The sequence below is a fragment of the Argentina silus genome (genome assembly GCF_951799395.1).
Source record: "Argentina silus genome assembly, chromosome: 14".
Classification (NCBI taxonomy): Eukaryota; Metazoa; Chordata; class Actinopteri; order Argentiniformes; family Argentinidae; genus Argentina; species Argentina silus.
In genome coordinates this window covers 2,296,688-2,322,416 of record NC_139668.1, presented here as the reverse complement: position 1 = coordinate 2,322,416, position 25,729 = coordinate 2,296,688, and the positions used below count along the sequence as shown (strand labels likewise).

At 40.5% G+C, this 25,729-nt stretch overlaps 1 protein-coding gene across 3 annotated transcripts in view; it reads left to right on the top strand.

The window, feature by feature from the left end:
• Positions 1 to 24,405, top strand: part of nlgn4xa (neuroligin 4 X-linked a) — a gene marked incomplete at its 3' end in the record, with an annotated part of 62,205 nt that extends 37,800 nt beyond the window's left edge. For 2 of the 3 annotated variants that reach the window (XM_083684386.1, XM_083684387.1), the window contains exons 3-5: positions 15,387 to 15,580; positions 17,807 to 18,609; positions 23,514 to 24,405. In XM_083684386.1, coding sequence (XP_083540512.1) covers positions 15,387 to 15,580; positions 17,807 to 18,609; positions 23,514 to 24,405 — 1,889 coding nt within the window. The remainder of the gene's footprint in view (positions 1 to 15,386; positions 15,581 to 17,806; positions 18,610 to 23,513) is intronic. The other variant, XM_083684385.1, reaches the window with a different exon arrangement.
• Between the last annotated feature and the right edge of the window lie 1,324 nt (positions 24,406 to 25,729).

The following is a 25,729-nucleotide window of genomic DNA, read 5'->3' as shown; positions in this document are numbered from 1 at the left end:
CACCAGGATGGCACAAACGATATGCCACCACAACGCAATGTAAACAGAAGGTAGTCATTAGGTAACGTTGGTACCAATTTGCCACAACCACAGCCTCACTTCAAGGTTGCAGTTACGTTCTGTGTTTGCTGGGATTGTCATTGCTTAGAATTGTGACTGTCTGGGGGAGGAATTACATGGAAATGAAACGGTGACAGAACACTTCGTATTCCTGTCCTGATTGCAAGGATACAATAGAATAGAATTAATTGGAAATTAATTGGAATGAAAAAAACAAGTTGTTTGGTCCCTTATTCAGTTCATTGAATCGTCTTCCTCTTCCAAAATGAAGTTGAGAGTTACCTGTTGAGTCAGTGCTAGAGAATGTCATAAGCATGGCATTCCCTGGCCAATGTTTCGTACTGTAACTCTTAGTGATTCATGCATGGTGTTGTGATTAAAATTCAGCAAATGTTTAAGTATTCTGTTAACAGACTTATAAAAGAAAGTTAATAGCTTAACACTAATTACTGTGTGATCCCTGCTGAGTCTTATTTGAATTACATCAGCTTGAATCCGATTAGAGCTTTCTTGGACGTATGGTGCCTCATGTTAGAAATATTGATCTAGCAGGCTTCTAAATGTTGAAGATTCTGCTGAGATGAAGCAAACCTCTACTAGGTTACTGTACATTGTTTTTGGGTAACATCCAACGGTGTCTTCAAAACATGTTTTAGAGGTTTATTCATAAAATAACATAACAGGGAGACAAGCTTGATACATTGATATGGTAGGTTTGATGCTGTGTTTCATACAAATAAGAACACTTGAGATACTTTTGCACAGTTCCAAAATCCCCTTCGTAAAACATTGATGTGCTGGCAGTCCAGGCAATGTTGTTTACTTACTAGGTGACATATTAAAGGATTCTTTGACTCTGATATACAACAGACATTAGATATTGATGTTGCTTATTTTATTTATTTTCTTTAACATTGCATGAAGAATATTGTCACGTACAATAACATTTACCAGTTACCTACCATAGCATACAGTACAAAAGCAACAGCATTCCAGCCCCAACCATGAACATAACACATCTGACAGCAAGACACAGGTGCTAGCTTAATACAAAAAAGCAACATAAACTCCCAGCATTTTCTCAGCTTTTAAATGTCATCCCTGCTGATCTCTTCCCTCCACTACTGTGTTCAGTGAATGAGATGTGAAATGTAACTGAAAAAACTAGAGTGTATAGTCAGAGAGACACTTTTTATTGATGCATCTAACAAATACCTACATAATCAAAAACGATAATGTTAGTTATTGTTACTTACATAGTATTCAATCATTCAATATATCTGGATGTACCATTCACATCTCTCTTTGCCTCCATCTCATACTAGATCATTTTATTGTGGCATTTGCTACTGTTGATAGCTTCAGATGTCATATCATGATATTACATTACTTCAGGGGCTTCTCTGAGGATGAGAACTACTAGGGGTCACGGCATTCTCCTGTCTGAAGCATCACTCAGTCAACTCAGCTGGGGCTTACACTGCTGAGCCTGGAGAGAAGGAAGTCAGTGCCAATGTGTTCACTGACCTGGGTGTCCACCCACAGTACACCTCTCACGAGAGGAGAGTCGGATCACTTTCGCTTCATCCAGCTGGAATCAGAAACAGACAACCACTCTATAGCCAAGGCTGAATTGGGGGTAAAGAGGTAAACCAGTGCTCCTCCAAGGCTGAGACATAACAGAGCCGCCACGGGTCAAACATATCTCTACAGGTATGTCCTAACACAGCTGCTAGATACAATAAAGAATGACATACAGTACATATAATAGCATATTGTACATGTCAGTGCATTTCTTAATGGCTGAATACGTGTGAAGCTTTGAGCATTTCATTGTACCGTTTACATCTGTAACTTGTGCATATGATAAATGAACTTTGATTTGAGTACCAGGCCACTACAGTCGTGACCACAGTGATTCCACATCTGATGATGTCCATGAACCAAAGAAGAGGTTAATTTGCATTATATCTTTAGGGTAGAATTCTCCCCAGATGCGAAGCTTATTAAAGTGTAATGTCGTTCAACAACTGGAGGGAAGATAGAGAATGAGAGATGGGCGACTACCAAACGGGGCAACGCTTTGATGTTCAGAAGACACACACAGAGGCGGTGACTGTTTGTACTCGCCGTAATTAACCAGACTGAATCTAAATGAATGTGCATACATTCTTGTCATATATATATATATATATATATATATATATATATATATATATATATATATATATATATATATACACACACACACACACACACACTCACCAAACACTTTATTAGGAACACCTGTACACCTTCTCATGGTGGAGGTGGTGTAATGCTGTGGGGAATGTTTTCTTGGCACACTTTGGGCCCGTTAATACCAATCAATCATTGCTTGAATGCCACAGCCTATTTGAGTATTGTTGCTGACCATGTACATCCCTTCATGGCCACAATTTACCTTCTAATGGCTACTTCCAGCATGATAATGCACCATGTCACAAAGCAAAAGTTGTCTCAAACTGGTTTCTTGAACATGACAATGAGTTCAGCCTTCCCAGTCACCGGATCTGAATCCAATAGAACACTTTTGGGATGTCGTAGAACGGGAGATTCACAGCTTAAAAGTGCACCTGAAAAATCTGCAGGAATTGCGTGATGCAATCATGTCATCATGGACCAGAATGTCAAAGGAATGTTTCCAACATCTTGTGGAATCAATGCCACGAAGGATTGAGGCTGTTTTGAGAGCAAAGGTATACACAGTATTAGTATTGTGTTCCTAATAAAGTGTTCGGTGAGTGTATATATATTGTAATTGTTTTCATTCATCAATTTGGCACCTTCTGTATATGCCACCATCACAACATTTATTTAAAACAGACTATGTTTTCCCAGGCAATTAGTGTTTGATTATTGAAGGGCACATCACGTTTAGACTATGTACAACTTAGCAAAGCCAAGGTAAAAAAAGAAAAGAAAAAAAGAATAGACAATGCAATTATTTAGTGTGTTTTACATATTCCAATCAGAGTGGCACATTGATCTTACTCCATATTTTTGGCTGTGTTGGATGCCTCTTCACTTCATATACAAACATTAAATGTTAGTGTTCTTGTGGGACCCAGCCTCTGTAAGATACACCACTTGTAGACAAAGAGCCTGCGTCTTGACATGTTTATGTATTTGCTTAGTATTGATTCCTTGTGTGATGTTTTTTCTGCCTCACTTTTGTTGACGAAACATCCTCATGGCTCAAAGCAAATACTAACACTACAACATCAATAAGCCCACTCTATGGTCAATGTCATTTTCTGATCATTTTGCTGTGTACCCTCCATATTAGCCACTCAAAATTAAGAGGTCTGTGTTTACCCTTTGTTTTCATACACAGTTGTACTGTAAATGGGTATTTTGACGTCTTTAACAACATGGCAACAATAGTTGTGGTAAATCATGCCTAGTCTTAGAGAGCCATTGAGAAGGTGCTATAACATATCAGCAGCATATTGCTTGGGGTTACGGATCTACATGGGTCAATGGCTGGCTGAGGAGAAGTAGATGTATCACTGTGCAAAGAGTCTGGATAGACCATGTGGGGGACGTCCTTTACCAGTGCTTTCTATTAACCTTTCACACAGGGCAAATTACAATAGCATGATTTATGCCATAGGAATGGAAGTCGCTAAGGTCAAAGTCCTTCCTTTTAACAGGCAGAGGTATAGTATAACTGAAGCAATTAAATTATGATTGTTGTGTGGCTGTATAAACCACTGTCTCTCCAGACGTGAAGATGGAGAGATTCTTCCTCCATTTTCAATTCCATAGCAAGGACATTCTGAGTCCCTTATCTTTCTCTGAGGTGACTATCCACAGGAGCTCGCAGTCACCTTTATGTGCAGCGTAATCATTTAGTATATCTCTCTGGCTAGCACTACTTTGAAGGGTGACACTTAACTCCCCTACTGTTCAGCCTGAGCCGAAAGATAATTAGGGCTGTGGTGTTGCTTATGATGCCCTCTTGGAATGGGTAAATGAACTGTTGCAGCCTTGCATACTGTAGCTGTAGCATGGCAGACAGAGAGCTCAGAGTATTTTGTCAGATGGCTGGTTCACGTGGTCCTGGCTGTCCTGTGGAGAGAGACCTGTGAGACCCTGATGGATTTGATAGCCGGGCTTTTGGAGGACAGATGGTGTGCGTTGAGGTGATGGCAGTGGTGGTTTGTGTGTGTGTGTCTGTGTGTCTGTGTGGAGGGGGGTAGCTGATGAACAAGGGGATTTAATGCTTCATGACCCAGATCCGTACTAAGCAGTGATGTGTCCCCAGTGTGTGTGTATGTGTGTGTGTTTGTACGCATGTTTGTGTGTATGCATCAGTATTGCATTTGTAGCCCTGGCTATTGAATTGTGTACTGTAATCACACAATTTTCATTTTAGCTGTGGGGCTCACAATATGTAGTGTGGGAAACCTGGATGTCCAAAAGCATGACATTGGTATCCTCTTGTGTAGAAGCCTGTGAAGCTAGAGGTAGTGTGCCTTTGCTGAGGGAGTGTGCCTGAGCAGCTCTTTGTCCCTCCTTCATCACTGTCACAAGTCTGTCCCCTACCTGGATGATCTGTCACTTGAGAGTGCGCCCCTCCTCCCTCGCTTGAGAGTGCACCCCTCCTTGATACCTGTGACAGCTCTGTCACACATCGTACATCCCTGCCATCTGTACTACAAGCTAAGACTCCATGTAGACATGCGGAGAAGCAGTGTGCCGTCAGACTCTGTCACCAGAGCTCATCACCGGAGGGGTTGATCATCATCACATAACACTGACCTGTCCTGTCTCTCTCCTCATCACACCACAATGAATCAGAATCAGAATCAGAATTCTTTTATTTGGCCATGTATATTTGCACATACAGGAAATTCACTTGGTGAGGTTGGTGCATGGGATCATAAAAAACTATTTATAAGCAAAACATTAACAAAAAATGTACATAATAGCAAAATATTAACAAAATAGCAAAAACAAATTTAGAAATTTACAAAATAGAATTTACAATGACACGCACAACAAAGAAAATCACAGCTGTGCTAATTTGAGATTTATTTTGGATACCTCCCTGCTTCCCATGAATACATTATTATCTCAAATGTTACTGGTAATTACACCAGTCAGTAAAATCCAGTTTGCAGTTTTTTTTTTTTTTTGTTCTGATGGATCAAAGACCAGGGATTTCATCCTCATTAACCTTTTATTAACGATATGGTCCATTACACATGCAACACTCATAACATATATTGTCCCAATCACCATAATCATCTCACTGTCCTTGCAAAGCTGCTATGTACAATTATCCAGAAGGCCTTCTGTCTGTCGATATGATTAAGTGACTACTAACATCCCGCCCCCGAGAGGAGAAGCAGCATCCTGAGGCTCATCATGGTAGAGGCCTGTTCGTAGCGGGCAGACATGTGGGCGTCCACAGCCATTTCTTCCTCCTCAGTGACTTGTGTTGGGCGGTTTTGTCAGAGTTGCTGCTTCATGCTTTCAGTCTCCTGGCAGAATGCTGTCATGTGGAGCGCTGAGACTCTTACATGATGATTCTACAAGCTTTAATGATGTGAGTGTCAACCCTGCCAGGGGCGAGGAATCATGGAAGCTAGAGAGAGAATGATAACAAGGTAGCCTTGACTCAGGCAAGCAATGGCGCCAACGATTTATTTGCCTGCCTTTTTTTTTTTTTACAGTGGGGACACTTGAGAACAAATGCCTCAGCCACATACTGATAAGTCAGATTGTCTGGAGTGGGTTTAGAATAAATAATGACTCCAGCAACTCGTCAAGGTCGGAACACCAACATTATTGGTTTTGCATGTGCAGTATTATAATAAATTATTCACTGCATTTATTTGCCCTCTCGGTTTAGCCTACCCAGCATGGCCCATGTTCAAAGCTGCAGATTGGGTGAAATGGGTCTCAAAGCAGGTGATTCTAAATGGAGTGTCAGCATCGTTCAATCTAGGGTGCTCTAGCTGGACTTACATCTCTCATCCCCCAGCACAACATGGCCATGTACACATCTATGGTTTAGCACTGTGGGGATCTCATTAATGTATATCATGTGATTCAGGTTACAGTATTGAATATGCTTATCTCACCCCAAACTGGACATTTCCTTAAAGACCTGTGAAGATCTGGAGCTTGTGAAATGTGTGTGTACCGGTAATTCTGCAAGCAGGGCAAATATCTTTGTGTGTCAGATAGATTTTAATTACCTCTGCAGAATGTAATGAAAATACGCATGTAGATCACAGTGATTGCACCCTAGCTCCATAGTGTAGCTCTGTGGTTGTTTAACCGATTGTACATGGTTCAGAGAAACTACTGCAGCAAAAAAAGAGGAGTCTCTGCCACTCTCTCTTTCTCTGTATTAAGGAGTAATCAATTGTCAGAGGTTAAAAAGTTGATCAAATCCCATGGACTGCTATTTAAAATGAACCTTCCAAATGCTTATTTTACAGCACGTCAAAGCAAGGCATGATGCCGTTGTATATGGAAATAGTGTCAATATTATGGTAAATAGAAAGAGCACAACTCACAAATGTGCATTATGATCCATAAACCAAAAACACAAAACACAAATATAATCAACACAAATACCTCTTCACTTGTATTTGTAAACTATTATTTTAATGAACGTAAAATGATTTGTAAATATGGGTAACGATTTGTGAGTAAATGCTCTCATACATACATCAATCACCATGTGTGGATACATTTTGACACTACTGTTCAGCATGTTCATGGGGAAATGATCCACAAATGCATAGCTTTATCTCAATTGGCTATGTCCATGTAACTAGAAAATCTTGGCCACCAGAAAGCCAGATTTACCTTGAACACCTCCAAGGGTTTCTGTTGCATTGTATTCATATAAATGCATGCTGCCCTGGATTAGAAAATGAAAATGTTAATTTCCTCTTGAACCTAGTTTTGTTGCATTCTTTGATGTTGAGAAATGCATATATATTTTGTCATTGAGGTAAACAGTAGTAGCTGTATTGAATTTTGAGACATTTGGCTTCTTACCGGAAGAGAAGTCTGATCTCATCAAGGGGTACCACAAAATTAAGAGCAGATGCACATTGCTCATCAACATCAAATAGCCTCCTGATAAGTAAACCATGCTCGTCCTTGTGTAATGTTTTAGCTGTCAACAGGATATAACTCTAAGGAGTGTGCCAGGTTGATGAATCAATCCAACTTTCCATCAAATAAGAACATGATTGAGTGTTTTCTTAATCTATTGTTTACTTTTTTTCTAAGCTTCTGATTTGCTACCTGTAATCTTTCGTCTCATCACAAACCTCCAATATGGCATAATCCAAATCATTCTTTAAAGCCTCTGGTCGGCACAAACAGAAAGCACATCAATGTGCAGCTTGCTGAATGTCTAAATAGGGAAAAGAACGAGGAGGCAGGGGAGGCCGGTGGACGTAGAAATCTGAGGATGATTTTTACCTCCACCAGCCTCCACTGCTAGGGGGAAACGTCCACATTTGTCTTTTTCATTTGTAATTATAATGCCATTTGGAGTGTGAGTAATCACTCTGCTGTCATTTTAAATCCGCCACACTAATATGACCAAATTTGCCAGCAACAGTAGATGCATTTTGACAGCTGCTCTGTGTTTGTTTCCCTGGGTTACTGTCAATCACTGGGTATTATGTTAAACATGAGGAACCCACCTGCCCCAGTCATGTTCTAATGCCTTGCCATGATTATAGACTCCAACTGAGCAGGATGGCAGAGCTTGTCATTTCAGCATGACCACTTACTAGGGGTCTAAGCTGTGCAGAACCCTATTGTGTTTGTTAGCGTTGGCTTTTATTAGGGGTCCAAACCCTGAAGGTAATCGTTAAAGGATTTGTTTGGGACTTTTGAACCATTTCTATGTATTCTATGTACCAGCAGTGTTGGAACCTGTCTGTGCCTTCACCCAATAGCATTTTCTTTATGAGCCACAATGCTACTTACTGCAAGTAAGTAGTAGACGGTGTTTAAATTCAAATATATGTACTTTCATTTTTTCCATTCTTGAAAACCTTATATGTCAATTACCCTTGGTATACAGCATCTGTAGTACCAATAGCACTAAAAACCAAGTTGATATTTTAAATGGCATGGCCACAGTGAGCCAATAAAGTTAAGTGTTCAAACCCCACCCCTGCCACTCCTGATTTTCACAAAACTTGATGATAACAATTACATAGAAGGCCAGAAGTTCACAACTGAGGCCAATGCACAATATTCCTATTATGGGTATGTTCAAACAATCATAATGATGGTTCAAAATTGAAATTCAGTTTTTAATCCATGTTTTAAAAAGGATTCCTTTGTTAAGTCCTATGAAAACTATCATACGAGGTAACATGTGGCAATAATTATTATTCTCCTTCTTCTGTAACTGTTGAAAAAAAAAATTTGCAATATGTTTTACATGGAAAGGCCCAGGAGGATGCAACTTTGCATGATGGCAGAGGGCTATAAGCCACACCCTATGTTTTGTCAGTTGGCCACAGGGTAGCATGGGTCCATCACTACCAAATTTGGCAAACATACAGTGCCTTCGCAAAGTATTCAGACCCCTTAACTTTTTCCACATTTTGTTGTGTTATAGATTCAATTTAAAATGGATTAAATTAAAAGAATTTGCCATCAATCCACACACAATACCCTAAAATGACAAAGAAAAACAGGTTTTTAGAAATAGTACATTTATTAAAAGTGAAATACAGAAATATCTCATGTATTCAGACCCTTTGCTATGATACTCTTAAAATTAGCTAAAATGCTAAAATGTCACCAACAAATCACTCAATAAGTTGAATTGAGTCCATCTTAATGCAAGGATAATAGTTCATGTAATTTTGGAATTAATATCTTTGTTTTTATAGGGTCTCTGATTTGCATAGGAATCAATTATACACTGTGTGGATCAGTTTGTCATTACAAACTGAGCAAATGGAGAGGAACAAAACTGCTCAGGAATGCGACCCTGAGGCCTGGGGGGACTTACAAAAATATACAAAGTTGAATGGTGGAGAGGAAAAAGCACAGTCAATGGGACAACATCATCTCAGTCACTCTACAAAATTGGTCTATAACCAAGTGGCCAAAAATAATCCCTTAATGGAAAATAATCTATCATCTCATATCCATAATTGTCTTTGCAACAATGAATTCAGGTGATGCAGCAAAGAAAGTGGCTGGAAATGTGTTTATTTGGTTTTACTACAAAGCATTAAGTTTGGTGCAAATCCAGCACAGTTTCCGCACCGTCTCTCGTGTGAAGAATAGTGGTAGCTGCATCAAGTTATGGGTATGTTTGTCACCGGCAGGAACTGGGGAGTTTGTTAGGATCAAGAGAAAATTATGAAATTTTGGTAGTGACATCCTAATTTACACAGTGTGTAATTGATTCCTATGCAAATCAAAGACCGTTGGATATATAGTATGGCTGTTTGATAGACAGGTTTGAAAATATCCACGGCGTGCCTCCTCCGAGCCAGTGACCTGACCTGGTTCAGCTAATCCAAAACATTCCACTCACGTCATTCCCATTCAATGATAATTAACATTTAATCTGGAAGCCACAATGATTATCTTCTGGACAGAAAACACAATTAGTCACTATTACCATCAGAGTGTCACACTATGCCGTCTTTTTCCTAGGATGTGATAAAAGAGAGATACTCAATGTCAACTGTGTTTTCTTTGTCCTTAGGATGGAGAATAGAAGTGTCTTTATTGAAAAACACCCCATTTTAGAAAAACCGATGTTGTATTAACATTAATCTCGGATATCAGATTTTCATCTCTCGATTGAAGGAAGGGAGTAAAAGGAAGTAAAAATGTGGGGAAGGACACAACACAAACAGAAATTACTATGTATTCCTGCCATTTCTATCACTCAGACATATCTTTAACATGACAAACTTGTCCCAGGTATGACTTTGTTGCCTGGGCCAGAAGTGGACCGATCCTGGCCGTCATACAGTAGGCCAGAGTTTAGAAGTTGGCCATATCGCGAAGGCACTAGTGAGATTTATTTCAGGTTGTTCACCTCTGCATCTTTGAGCATAATGGATATGCTTACAGTGTGTTATAGTGTTTACAAACATTGCCGCCTGATTAATTATATGAAGAGTAACTTATGGGTTGTTTATTCAATTTGGAATAGGACAAATTATTGTCTCAGAGAAATTCTAAATGATGTCCTTAAATAAACCTTAATTTAGAACAAATCATGTTTCATCTTCATGGACACTTCATAAAATAATATCAGACATGGAATATGTGTCTGTGAACGTGCATATTAACTCATAGCGATATAATGTTTCTCAGCTGATTCTGCGCATTTTAGCAGTAGGCTATGGACACAGCGTGCTCACAAAGCAAAGAGCGCACCTGAAATGAGAGCTTTCATGAATCAATCAAAAATGTTTCCATGTCATGTGCAATGACGAGAATAAAACAAATTATATTTTCACTGTTTTACTAGCCCTATACAACGAGTAATTTGCAGTTGCCTATAGTCTGTATTTGACTGTTCTTTTTCGCCCCTGTCCATCATATCATGCATCATAGTTGGCTACAAATGAAGTACTTTCATATAGGTGTCATAATTGCTGTAGCCTTGGACAGTTGTTGTGTGTGACATTCATGATCTGTCGGCTATAACATTTTGATTCAGCTCCTGTGGACTGCTTGCTTGAGCTCCGCTTACAACAAACCATTAAGAAACAAAAGCGTGACAATGTATCTCGCCACTAGAGAGATACAATTCAAATGCTGAGCACAATCCAATGCCACTCCTCCCCTAGAACAGTAAGTTCTTAAATTAACAAATTCCGTTAGTTCATAGACGATTGAAATGCAAACATTGATTTTACTGTAGCCAAAATGTTGCATATTTTAGAGAACTGCAGCCGCACCCCCCCCCCCCCCTTCCGACGTGCCTGGTTGAACGCATGCCGACTGACTTAATTTTTCCGACAGATCGACTGCATAAACTTCCAGCTGATTTAGCCTAATTTGTCATTGATTAGATATCAGCTTTCCAATAAAGTGTGCATGGATTTGGCAGAGCCTATTGTTACGCTTAATGATAACAACCTACTGTATATAGGACAGCAGAAGATGACTGTGACATCAGCCCACATTTGCTGACAAATTCCCCCACTATATTGTAATTCACTGCCCATCACCGACCCGCTTATTGCAGAAGTGATGTTCGTCATGGTTCTGTGATCTATCTAATGTTAGTGCCTTCGGAAAATATTCAGACTCCTTCACTTTTTCCACATTTTGTTGTGTTATAGACTCAATTTAAAATGGATTCAATTCAAATAACTTGCCATCAATCCATACACAATACCCCAGAATGACACAGCGAAAACACGTTATTTTAAATTTCAGTAAATTTATTAAAATTGAAATATAGAAATACCTCATGTACATAAGTATTCAGACCATTTGCTATGACACTCTTAAAATTAGCTAAAATGCAAAAATGTCATCAACAAATCACTCAATAAATTGAATTGAGTCCATCTTAATGCAAGGACAATAGTTCATGTAATTTTGAAATTAATATCTTTGTTTTTATAGGGTCTCTGATTTGCATAGGAATCAATTACTATTTTTGTATTTCTATTTCTGTATTTCCATTTGAATACATTTACTGAAAAACTTGCTTTGTCATTCTGGGGTATTGTGTGTGGATTGATGGCAAATTATTTTAATTTAATCCATTTTAAATTGAGTCTATAACACAACAAAATGTGAAGGGGTCTGAATACTTTCCGAAGGCACTGTATCTTAAGTTGATTGGCTCAAATCTTGGAAGTCTTTTTGGCAGTCTGGTTTTGATGAGTCTGTCAGTGTTCCACAGTCAAACTGTTCTGTGTATTTCTAAACACTGTTGGCTTAGTTGGGTTGGGATGTGACTTGGGATTTTGTATGAGACAATTTCACGGGTACCGCAACAGGTATAGCGAGTCAACTTGACTTTTTCACATGTTTTATTTCAGGTATATCACCGTAATTCTAATGGATAGGCTTAATGTGTTGTTACAGTAGCTCATATCTGCATCTCCACTTACATAAGTTTCTAACAGCTCTCCACTCCACACTAAGGAGGGAGGGACCAAGAGCACAAAAAAAAGGAAAGCCATAATGAAAGTTTGAATAGGCCTATTGTCTTCAATGTGTTGATGGGGAGCGATTTGACACACACACACACACACACACACACACACACACACGCCTACAGTGCCCTGCATAAGTAAACTTCAAATAAAACATGAAAAAGTTAAGGTGACTCACTACTACTGTAGCGGTGCTACTGCAGTGCTACTGTCGCTCAACCATTAACCGTTTAAAGCTGTTTCCAGGCTGCTTCTACATCAAGAATGCTACACTGTGGTGTGTGTGTGTGTGTGTGTGTGTGTGTGTGTGTGTGTGTGTGTGTGTGTGTGTGTGTGTGGAGAGAGAGGCATAGTTCATATGTTACATGACAGGATCAAAGTCCAACATAGTGCAACTTCAACACATGTACAGACAGTTGTGATACAGCAGTGTATTCAGTGCCAGAGAGCTGTGTGGAAAATCCCTTGCAGATCCATGCTGTCTAATGTGTGCAGTCACACTGTGAACACACAGCATGGTGTTAAAATGATCAATACCATTTAAAGTAAAGTGTTCACATTTATCCAATATACAGCACAAATTAAAGGGAACTAGTTGTTAAACAGCTGGATGTCTCAATGATAACTTATCAAACCAAAACAGCTTATATTTGCCTTTTTTGCGTATAGTCGCTCCCATATTAACAAGCATTTTATAAACGTACACATCAGTGTGTACTGAAATAAATACCTTTGAAAAGAAGTGCCATTAGTGTCCTGATGAGGGCTGCTTTGAGGGATATGTTGTTGTATGTCGTAGCTGCTTCAATGCAATTTAGAGTGGCATTAAATGACTGTGTGGCCGGGCAGAGCTCTTATGTCACTGCCACTCAAACCTCAGATCTGTCGGAGCTGCACTGTATGATGGGCGACCTACATTAAGCTTGAAGTCCCTGTCGAGGCAGCAGTAATACAAGGCCCGGGAGAAAGAGGGATTAGTCTGTCCGGGTGTGATGGGTATGCTCTGCTGATAAAGGTCCCCTTTTTTAAGCCATTCACGGGAGATGGAACAATGCAACAATGGACGACATTATGCAACCCTGCGATACTGTATTGTCATGTAAAAATATCTCGTATCTCAGATATGTTCCTTTCAATCCCCTGAAGTTACAATAGATCAATGCTAAAACACTTGGTGGAAAATATTGCGAGTAGTAAAATATTTTGTTATTTTCAATAATACGTTGGTTATATTGCCTGCTGTATGATATGCTGTGTTGTCTGGAATAGTATCAGCCTTTTTGTTTTGTTTCTCGATTCTTGACAGAGAGGCTTTTACTCTTATGTCTCAGACATGCTCTTGTTTTGATAAATGTTTGTGTGTATTTTGTATTTTACTGTGTTGTTTTGTAATTGTATTTATATGTTGTCAGGGCACACCCGTAAAAGAGACATTGGCTCGATGTGTTTTCCCTGGATAAATAAGGGTTAAATCAAATAAAAAATAGTCCTGATGTTAATGTCAAATTGCTATGTTGTTTATTTTAGATTATGTCTTGGTCTCTTTAGTGTCTGATAGGTGTTATGTATTTTTCTTTATTTTGCCATCAGTTATAATGGTAGAGATACCTTGAAAACCTGGTGTCCAGCTCGGATCTTTAGTCTATGTGCTCAGTAATCTACAGCCTATTCTCAGAAACCTCTTTGAAATGCAGGATTTGACTCATCTTCACACTCCCTGTGGGGTTCCTGTGGGTCATCTTGTTGAGAGTAGAGAGAGCTGAGGCCTGGGGTCCTGTGCTCTGCCAGGGGCCTTGTAATCCCACAGCCCTCTGCTGTCCCCTCCACCTAACCATGACAAACTGGATCTGCTCCCTATCAAAGAGCCACAAGGCACCTTTCCTCCTCGTCCTTTCATCCGGTTTGTCCTGTACGCTTCTGTCTGGGTCCTCCCGCAGGATGAAGGCTGCTGGCACTGCCAGGGTCTGGGCACTGAGATCCAAGGCCTGGCGAGGGTAAGGACCAGACACCCTGGTGGCCCTGTTTAAGACCCCACTAATGGGTTTAGACAAATCTGCTAATTTTCAACAAGTTTCTGATTTGGAGGACATCAACAAGCTGTCTGATTGACACTTGACTTGAGAAACAAAGCCAAATCATGTGAAGTGGTTGAATTCAGAATAAAACAGAGCTTGCCTTTGCATCCCTCCTCCTCCCTCCCAATGGTCTGCTCAACTTGAAGCTCACACTCATGCCAACTGGATGTCATGCTTAATTCACATTAATTCATACAAAAAGCAGAACACCAAGTTCGTATGAAATCTTACGAACGAGGTCATATGAAAAGCTATGAATGCGACGAGCAGACATGAAAGGGTACATTTATACTGGCAGTTCAATAAGAAAGACAGTACCTTAGCACCCCAACTTGTAAACTCAACATCGTTGGTTTGAATCGGGGTTAGTAAAACTTTTTGCTTGTTTGTTGGAAAACTATATTTTTTTGTGTTAGATGTTTGCTAATACCTTCTCCTGACAATTTACCCTAACCTTAACCAAAAGCGAATGCCTAATACTGCCTAACCGCCATGGTTGCATTCATAGCTTTTCATATAATCCGGGTCGTAAAATTTCATACAAATTGGGTGTTCTGCTTTTTGTATGAATTCAATCTCTCATCACAAACAACTCATTATTAATTGGAGTCAGTATTGACTTCTGTGGGGCATAATTTTGCCATTACTGTAGTGTTGGTCGAACAATTTCAGATAAAACGAAATTGTGTTTTCAAGAAACAAGTGCAGTGGGCAGGTGACTAGCTCAGTGCCACAATTCCCAGCTAGCAGCAAAAGATGCCTGATGCTGTAATCTGTCAAAAAGTCCCTTAACACTTTATCCTTGACTCAATGCAGTACACAGAGAAAGGACAAGCCACAGGTCACAATAAGCATAGCTATCTGTGTAATAATATTACACAACTGGCTATGCTATTATAAAGCTATTGTACTATAACTCTATGTACAGTAGTAGTATTTTTGGGGCCATGCAATCTGACCTCAGTCTCCACTGGTTTCCTTGCCATAATCAATGACAAAGGGTTTAAAGACAATCAAGCAGCAAGTTATACATTAGTTTGTTCTGTTTGTGTTTTCCACACAGGATTCCTAAGCACTGGTGATCAAGCAGCAAAGGGAAACTATGGACTGCTGGATCAAATTCAAGCCCTGAGGTGGATCAAAGAAAATATCCAGGCTTTTAAAGGGGACCCGAAGAGAGTGACAATATTTGGCTCTGGTGCTGGTGCATCATGTGTGAGTCTGTTGACGCTGTCACACTACTCAGAAGGTATGTATGTATGTATGTACGTATGTATGTATGTGGTGATGCTTTTGTCAGACAAACTTACTAACCTCCCTGATATTCCCTGTGTAGATTTGTCATATGCAGAAAGTCAGCTAAACCAGTTATTTTGATTCCTTTGGGATTGGCCAACACTTAAAATAAGAACACCTTCACAGTCACTGTCAATCTGTTCATTATTTTTTTATGAATTAATAACAAAATGTGTCTTTATCTAGGCCCACCATGGGGTATTTGGACTAATTCAAATTATTAGCTATGATTCTACATAGAAGAAGAGCTGTGGAATCTTCTAGAGTTTTTTTGTAATGCTTTGATTGAGTAACTATAAGACGGCAGACATTGTACAAAAAAAACAGCAGTATTTTCTTCACTGTGAGACATGACTCGAAAGTCAGACTACACCACCGTGACTTTTTCAGAGATTACATGTGGCGTCACATTTCATCGCCACATGTTACAGTCAGAGAGATAACAAGCAGAGTGTGTGCACAGGTTCACTCAAGTGTAAAATAATTCCACAGTCACTAGATATTTGTGTGACCAGCCAGAGAGAAGTTGTGGGCGGATATCAGAATGGATACGGCGACATTATACTGCATTTACATCTGGCTGCTTCTCATTATTCAAAATAGCATTCTAGAAATGTGAATCCGAAGGTCATTCTAATAAATAACAGACTAGTCTAATTGTTGTTTGCCTCAGCACTGTGCACAGCGATACAGAGAGAGACAGCAGCTCTGCAGTTGAATCTCACCGGAAGATACGTGTATAAACAACTGTGAAAACAACTATAACCTAATCAGTCTCATAGACTTCATTCCAATCCATATAAATCAACATCAGTTAAGCAGAAAATGAAAGGGTCTTGCAGTCATCAATGCACTTAATTTCTCCGTCCATGCTACTGACAGCAGGGAGTGTAGCTTCAGAGAGAAAACAACTGGGATGACCAAGTGGAAACTTCAGACGATTTTTTTGAATGGCTTTCTCAGAGTCCAATTAAACATTTGCTATTCATGGTCATATTCCCTGTTTTTCAAATCCATAAAATGGAAGAAAATAGAGCTTTCCTTCTGCCTCATTTACAGGTTTTGAACTAGGTTCTTTGAGCTCACTCCTGGGTGTTTTATTGAGTTATCTTAGATTTAAAATCCCTCCCAGTCAGCAGACAATTGTGAGAAGGACAATTGTGAGAACAGACGTGAGCCAGATGACAGGGCTAGTTGTTACAATAGATGAGCTGATGACTGAAACAGACATTCAGACAAGGCCTCTTTCCACTCAGGTATCCTTTTGATAGCAGAGCCCATCACCTGTGTTGGTGCTGTATGTGAGCTGTCAGTTAATGCTGCTGCATCATTCCTGTTAGGGAGGCCTAGTCGAGGCAGTAACCCTCACTACTGCCTTGGTAGGATATTATCTGTTTCACGGTTCTGCAAGCACGCCTCAGTGAGCAGGATGAAGTGAGACAGAGGCATATGCACAGTCTTTAAATTAATATCTGAGTCAAGGTTTAACTGATAGTCTTATCCAAATAACAGAGGGAAAAATAAACCTCTGCTGCTAACTAGGCCTTGCGGGAGATGTCTGCTGTGCTTGGAACATACTTTTCAAGTCGTCCTCGTTGAGTCACCACAGTATTTGCGTTGGTATAAATAGAATGTGTAAAAAAAACATACAAGCAGTGTTCCTAGTGTGTTGTGGCCTATTTGCAGAGTGGCAGATCATGAAGCTGCGCTTCAAAATTCAGGATGAAGAAATGCCCAAGGCCTCATTGCAAAATAAACAAATGTGTCTTGCACAATGTAGTGCCCGTATTCTGAATCATCTTTTTGCTGCATGTCTTGTCAGTATGAGAAGAATGGAAATACAGTACTATATTTGATTCTGTATTTTGTATTTTTTTTGCTATGCATTGTAGACTGACTGATGGTACTCAACCAGAATTACTTTGGAATAGATACCAATTAGATATATATCATTAAAAAGTACACATTTTTAGATTGTCATTTTTTACTATGAAATAAAGTGCTACATAAGACGGCATCTTATATTACTATTGATGGCATTTTTGTAGCCTGCCTACTCCTATGTCCAGCCTCAAGAACACTTTGTTTCCAAGTTAATCTATTATAGTGCAGTGTGGCCTGGTAATACTTGCAGTCATGTGAAAACCTGGTGTTTGTTTACGCCAGGATTCCTGTTTCTAATATCAGTTTCCCTTCTCAGATCTGTTCCAGAAAGCCATCATCCAGAGTGGCACGGCTCTGTCAAGCTGGGCCGTCAACTACCAGCCTGCCAAGTACACGCGCATGCTGGCCGAGAAGGTGGGCTGCAACATGCTGGACACCATCGACCTGGTGGAGTGCCTGCAGAACAAGAACTACAAGGAGCTCATCGAGCAGTACATCACCCCCGCAAAATACCACATCGCCTTCGGGCCCGTCATCGACGGTGATGTCATCCCGGACGACCCCCAGATCCTGATGGAACAGGGCGAGTTCCTCAACTACGACATCATGCTGGGCGTCAACCAGGGCGAGGGCTTCAAGTTCGTGGACGGCATAGTCGACAGCGAGGACGGTGTGTCGGCCAACGACTTTGACTTTGCCGTGTCGGACTTTGTGGACCATCTGTACGGCTACCCAGAGGGGAAAGACACACTACGCGAGACCATCAAGTTCATGTACACAGACTGGGCTGACAAGGAGAACCCCGAGACCCGGAGGAAGACCCTGGTGGCGCTGTTCACAGATCACCAATGGGTGGCGCCGGCCGTGGCCACGGCAGACCTGCACGCTCAGTACGGGTCCCCTACGTACTTCTACGCCTTCTACCACCACTGCCAGAGCGACATGAAGCCGAGCTGGGCTGACTCAGCGCACGGAGACGAGGTGCCCTACGTGTTCGGTATCCCCATGATTGGCCCCACAGACCTCTTCAACTGCAACTTCTCCAAGAACGATGTCATGCTCAGTGCTGTGGTCATGACCTACTGGACTAACTTTGCCAAGACAGGGTAGGTTGCCCGTTCTATTTCTTTTTTAAATTTCCGTTTGTTTGGTTGTTTTTCCTTCGAACTACAATAATCTTAAAAACTATACAGTTGTCGAAACCACATCAAACATGGATCAGGAATTGTCTATGGTGGCAGGGGTCATGTCGGCTAATCACGCATTAACTAGACAAAAAAAAACAGTGTTTTAGTCAGCCCCGTACAGGCTATGGTTTTGATGAAGGATTTACTCTGCGTTGATATTTGGATCACGTCCTTGTTTCCTGTGCCTTGAGATTATGGAGCAGGATGTTTGCGACCCAGTCACACTGAACATTCATTTTAAGGTGAATAAATAAACTCTTGATCAGCTTCATAGGCTGTAGCGTTCGCTCTCCGGTTGGCATGTGTACAATTGATGCCAGTTCAGCAGGGGATAGATTTCCAGAGTTATCGATGTGTTGTGAGTGCTTTTTGCTTTTCCTGTAGTGCTTCAAACAAAGCAGCAGCCAAAAGCAAATCCATCACTTTCAGAATGTCAATTTTTGAGAAGAGTCTCTCCAACTCCAGCAAACAATCACAATTCTCACCAAATTGAGGGTTCTCCCACCCAAAAAAGGCCCAACTACACAGAGGATGAGAGCACAACTCTCCTCTTTCCAGTGCTGTGGCTGGGCTGCTGTGTCTGTGTGTGTGTGTGTGTGTGCGCGTGTGTGTGTTTGTGTTTGTGTTGCTATACATGGTTGCTATGGAGTATACATTACTTTTACACAGACAATATGACAGTCAAGACAAGATGACAGTCTGAGAGAGCAGATGTTTTCAACAGTAATCTGCAAAGCAGTTTTGTGTCAGACAGAGGGAGATATCGTTGAATACATTTGTAAGCAGCTGAATATGTGCTAGCATATGTGCCACCCCCTTCTGGCAAAAAACAGAGTTGGCTAGACTTGAGATTATTTATAACTATGATTTTCTATTTTCATAATTTTAATATGAATTTTCTACATATTTTCCTGCTAGGCTTTAAGAGCTATAGACTACAATACTCATCCATCTGAATCTACCTCTGATATGAGAGGGAACAGATTGAGAGCATGGTGGGAACATATGACTTTATCAGGACAACAGGCCTTAGGTGAGACTGTGCTTAATGTCCCACATGTTATGAATGTACAGTACAATACTGTATGTATTCGTTGTAACACAGGGGTAAGGGCAGGACTCCCCTTAACAAAGGCTGACATGTTTGACAGTGCAAAACTGTGGCAATGCTAGACTTTCATTTCAAATACAGTAGGCCGGTGTTTAATACGAGCACACCAACATTGCAGCGGTGGTCTACCTCAATCCCGCTGCTGCAGCAGACACAAGGTGTGAAGTGCTGCCAAAAGCCACCACAAGGTGGTGACAAGAGCTGTGAAGGATGTTTGAAAAGAGAATGGTTTGCCTCATCAGATAAATCAAGTTTATTATAGCAGCTCATGAATTGCAGAGATGAAGAGTGGAAATGGTTTAATTATCAGGTTATTTTAAAGAGAACCAAGCCATGGGACCAACTCCTATCTACTCTCATACCGTCATCATGCATTCTCTCACAGCGCAGAGAACCAGGGGGAAATGTTTTAGCGCAGTCTGACATGAACAAACGCGAGTCAGCTTTAATAATGTCACATATTGATTACAGAATGAAGTTAGGAATGTTCTTGCAAGACAGAAGTAAGGATGTTGGGTTTCAGTGGGATTGAGATTGGACAGAAAAGTAGACTACAGTTGTTATTATTAAAACTGTCATAATGTGCGAGCGTTCACATTTTCTGCAAGGGCAGCCTTCTCTCATTGTAGTAATAATAACAATAATAATAATAATAATAATAATAATAATGCATTTATTTTGTATAGCGCTTTTTGAGGGATTGTTTGAAGGGGGAGAGTGTGCTGGATAAATTGTCACGCTTTGTTTTGTTAATTGGAAACAATTTGAGCTTGTTGTAAGTAGAGTTCAAGCAAACACACAGAGACATTTAATTCCAACTTCACCTTCCCCCACCCATTTTTAACAATGGCCAGTAACTAGACACAATGTTGTGGTTTATGCTGTTATTTCATTTGTATTCAACACTGACGTTCTTGATCACATTCCGGTTGATAGGAGAATAATGTAGTGCTTTGTGCGAGTGAAAAGCATGAAATGATCGGGTCTCCGGTAATTGACACAAGGCCTACAGCAGATTCACCCGAGTGCACCCGTCCGGACAACAGCTCTGATCATGAGAGCATTGCATATATTCGTATACCATATACAAATATTCGTATATCAACAGTATATCAACCCAATTCATCCAAACCTGCACAGTCTAGCAGGAGCCTATTCCAACATGCACCTAAATCAGCTGAAAGTTTATGCAGTCGATCTGTTGGAAAATCCATACAGTCGCCATGCATTCAAAATGTTTCATGATAACAAAAAAATTATATGATAACAGGCACGCCGGGGGTGCGGCCACAGTTCTATAAAATATGTAACATTAAAGGCTACAGTAAAATCAGTGTTTGCATGTCAATCTTCTATGAACTAACGGAATTAAAAACTTTACTGTTCTAGGGGAGGAGTGGGATTGGATTGTGCTCATCATTCGTATTGTATCTCTCTCGTGGCTGGATAAATTGCCGCGCTTTTGTTTGTTAATGGGAAACTATTTGAGTTTGTTGTAAGTGGAGCTCAACCTTACACACACACACACACAGGAGCTGAATCAAAATGTGTAGCCTACAGACCATGAATGTCACACATATCAACAATTGCCCAAGGCTACAGCGATTATATGACACCTCTATGAAAGTACTTAATTTGTAGCCAACTATGATACAATATGACGGACAGGACAATTTCTACAACGAGACAATAATTTGCCTTTTTCCAAATTGAAACAACAACTCATAAGCTACTCTTCACAAAATTCATCAGGTGGCAATGTTTACTACAACACACTGTAAACATTATGCTCAATGATGCCTCCTGGTGGTTGTTTTGCCGAGGTGAATAACCTGAAATAAAACTCACTAGTGCCGTACTCCTGCGACATTGTTACACCGGTGGCCAACTTCTAAACTCAGGCCTACTGCACTTGGCAAGACACTTGTTTCATAACAAATTTGCAATACTGGTTTTTAATGATTATTTTTTTTGCATCACAAAAACATCAATAGACTCACTGTACAGTCCTGTGAGTCTATTGATGTTCAAAAGAAAGTTACTGATAATTTGCAACGCCAATATCCAAATGTAGGTAGGCAACTTGGTACTAGATTTTGTGTACATTTCAGAATTCTTATATTTGAATAGCTGTTTTCTCAGCTGAGTGGAACAGACGTTGTGATATACAGTAAGAGGCTGTGGAAAGAGACTATGTTCACATTGAAAAAGCATAAATTGTCACTGCCTATTCATGGGCATCACAATAAGATTAGGGCCGGGATTTGATCCGTTCAATCAGTGGTTGAGTGTGCTGGATGACCTCTCAGCCAGTTTGGCCATCAGCCCTGAATGGTTTGCAGGTTTCTGAATCAACTGTCAGCTGCCTCAATCTGGGACATACAGTACTGCAGAAATGCAGAATTTCCTCCTTGGAGGTCAATAAATTCCAATCTAATGCAGAAAGCTTATATCTGCAATGGTTTGAATGTTAAGTACCATGAGTAATGGTCTCTCTTGGTAACATTATGCACAATGTTATTGAAAAGCTAAATATTTGACTAAGAATGTGAAATTAAAGAAAAGTACAGATTCAATTATATATCAAAATGACACAATTTTACCTTTGTATTGAATTTTAAGCCATTAAATAGTATGTAATTGAATCTTTCAAGGGAGGCATATTCTGTTCATTATTTCCTTGTCTCCGTCAATTTAAAAATCAATTACATCTTTAGATGTGCTGTATAGTGTAATGACAATATTAAACAGCAGTCCATCAGCAGGAAATGCTGTCATGCGGGATTAACTAAAACTATAGAAAGTAAACTATCCCCATCTCCCCTGAGACAACTGCCACTCCCCCCCCCCTCTCCTCCCGATGGACAGAACTGTGATAACAGCAGCCTCTCATCCATGTATCTGTATTGCTGTTTGAGTTCCTCTCAATGAGATGCTGGCTCTGCTGTGTCCCCTGGTGCCCTGAGTGCAGTGTATGACTCAAAATGAGTCCTATCTGTTCAGCATGCAGCCAGAGATTCCCCTCCCCTCACTCCAGTGTCAGTTCCAAGGTTGTTGTCTGGACTTCACTCGCCTTGCCCCTCGAAAGTTAATGAAATCACAGGCACAATATCACCAGAGAGTTGCTCGATTCTAACACAAGGCTAGGCAACCACATCTTGAACATGTCAGGAAAGAATAACATGCAATATTAAAGTAATTTACAGCTTTTTCTGTACTGATGGGACATTAAAAGGGGAGACATGAGTCATCTAATTGCACCGTGAGACAGCACTTAAGTGAAGTTAAAGGCCATTTTTATTATCCATTTGTTAACAGATCTGCTTTTCACCTATGAACATTTTCTGCAAGAAGGCAAATACAAAAATACAAATAATTAAGTTGACCCACTTGGGAGGAGTATACTGTAATATAATATTTGTTTCCAGTTAACCTTGTTGAGACCAGGCTTTCCTAGTTCAGAAAGCCTGGTGAAATCCTTTGCAGAAAGTAGCTACAAAGAGATGGTTGTTTACAAGGATATGCACATTTTTGCCTCTATTAAAAAACGTAGCATGTGCATTTTTTTAATGTAAAGTGTGGCCAGCACACATGCTGCACCTTTAAAGATAGCATCATTTAGAATACCATCATGGAAATCGATAATATAGTTATTTGATAATTATTGAGTTTCACAATTAAAACTATGTTTTCTTATTTCCTTCATTTTCAGAGATCCCAACCAGCCGGTACCTCAGGATACAAAGTTCATCCATACGAAGCCTAACCGGTTTGAAGAGGTGGCCTGGTCCAAGTACAACCCCAAGGACCAGCTCTATCTCCACATCGGCCTCAAGCCTCGGGTCAGGGACCACTACCGCGCCACCAAGGTAGCCTTCTGGCTGGAGCTGGTTCCCCACCTTCACAACATCAACGAGTTGTTTCAATACGTATCCACAACCACCAAGATACCGCCACAGGACACAACCCCTTTCCCATACACCAAGCGTTTCCCTGGGAAGACTTGGCCTTCTACCACTCGCCATCCTGGGGTGCCACCTGCCAACACCAAGCAGACTACTGACCAGCGCAAGGGCGGTGACCTCACCGACGAATCAGCTGTGGTCATCGAGACCAAGAGGGACTATTCCACAGAGCTGAGTGTCACCATCGCAGTGGGTGCCTCGCTACTCTTCCTCAACATCCTGGCCTTCGCAGCCCTCTACTACAAGAAAGACAAGAGGCGGCATGAGTCAAACCGGCGCGGGCCGAGCCCACAGCGTAACTCTACCCCGGCGAACGTGGCTGCCAACGCCAACGACATCGCCCACCTGCAGAGCGAGGAGCTGATGTCACTGCAGATGAAGCAGCAGCAGCTGGAGCACGAGCACCACCACGAGTGTGAGTCGCTCCAGACCCATGACACGCTACGACTCACCTGCCCGCCTGACTACACCCTCACCCTGCGCAGGTCGCCAGACGACATCCCCCTCATGACGCCCAGCACCATTACCATGATCCCCAACTCTCTGGCTGGGATGCAGCCCCTGCACAACTTCAACACCTTTGGCGGCAGTCAGAACAGTACCAACCTGCCCCATGGACACTCCACCACCAGGGTATAGCTCTGCCAGGAGGACCGCGCCCGCCATCAGCTCCTTGGTCTCTGGGGCCTGGCCTGTGATCCCAAGGTATGTTGGACAAAAACATGAAAATAAGAAGAGTGACTGTGTTTAACACAGACTCATCTGTGGATGAGATGTTATTTTGCTACCATACCTTCTTGAAGAGTATATCAAAGTCAAATATGAACTTGTTAAGTGAATGTTACTATAGTAATAATGTATTTGGAGCTAAGCTTTTTGAGAGGATTGAAGAGAGATTTACCAAAAGAACAACACCTGGAGACCGTTGAAAACTTGCTTTAGAATGCTTGAATAGACATGAAGGGTGAAGGGTAGCAGTGATGACATCGATTACTCAAAAGCTTTTTGTGCCATAAAGTACATCATAGGACATGACAACTTACAATTCACCACTGAAAGACCATTCTGCATTGGTAAAGTAAGATGATCCATGTGTTTTACTGACTAAACATGGGCCCCGAATTCAAAACTCCCCAGCCTGAAATGTATTTATGAAACTTTGTAAAAAAAAAAAAAAATTAAAACAGTATATAGTTGTGAGTTAAAATAAAAAGAAATTAAAAGAGCTTCTATTGTTGTTTTGAGTTAAAATATGGCTTTTTAAAGCTTGTGCTTTCTGTTGAGGTGTGTGTATATATTCAGTATCAGACATTATCCATTTTTCAATTAAATCTGTGTTTCATAGTTTTCATGGCAGAAAAAAATCCAAACACTAATTTTTTGGGGAGCATACTGTGCGTCAAGACAAGCATTTTTATGTATTGTGTGTTTCTTTGTGTCAATTCCTGACACATTGCATGTCTGAATACAGCTTTACAATCTACATTTTCAGATGGTATTCTGTCTAAAAATGTGTTTTGATCCTGTGGGTCCCTTTCCCTCACCTGCTTCATCTTGTTCTGCTTTTAATCGTTTTATTTGTAGTCTTTTTATGTCTAGCGATCTCAACACTGCCTGAGCTTCAAATGTGACCAGCAATGTATTATTTAGAAAAAAGGCAGTGGATTTTTGTATCAATATTAGTTGGATATGTTTGTAAAGAAGTATATGTTAGATATTTCAAATTGTCATATGCTAGCAATATGTAAAGTATTGTGCCAGGCTTGTGATATTTTGGGTTTCAACTCAAAGTGAATGAGTGTAAATAATAGTAATGATATTGATATTAATAAGAATAATAAATACAATAAAAAGTAACCATTAACCCAGATTATTTCAGTTCTGCATCCTATTACAGAAAAAAACAAAAACAAAAAGCAAGAACATATAAAGAGGTTTATAAAGCTACATTTGTAAATTCAAT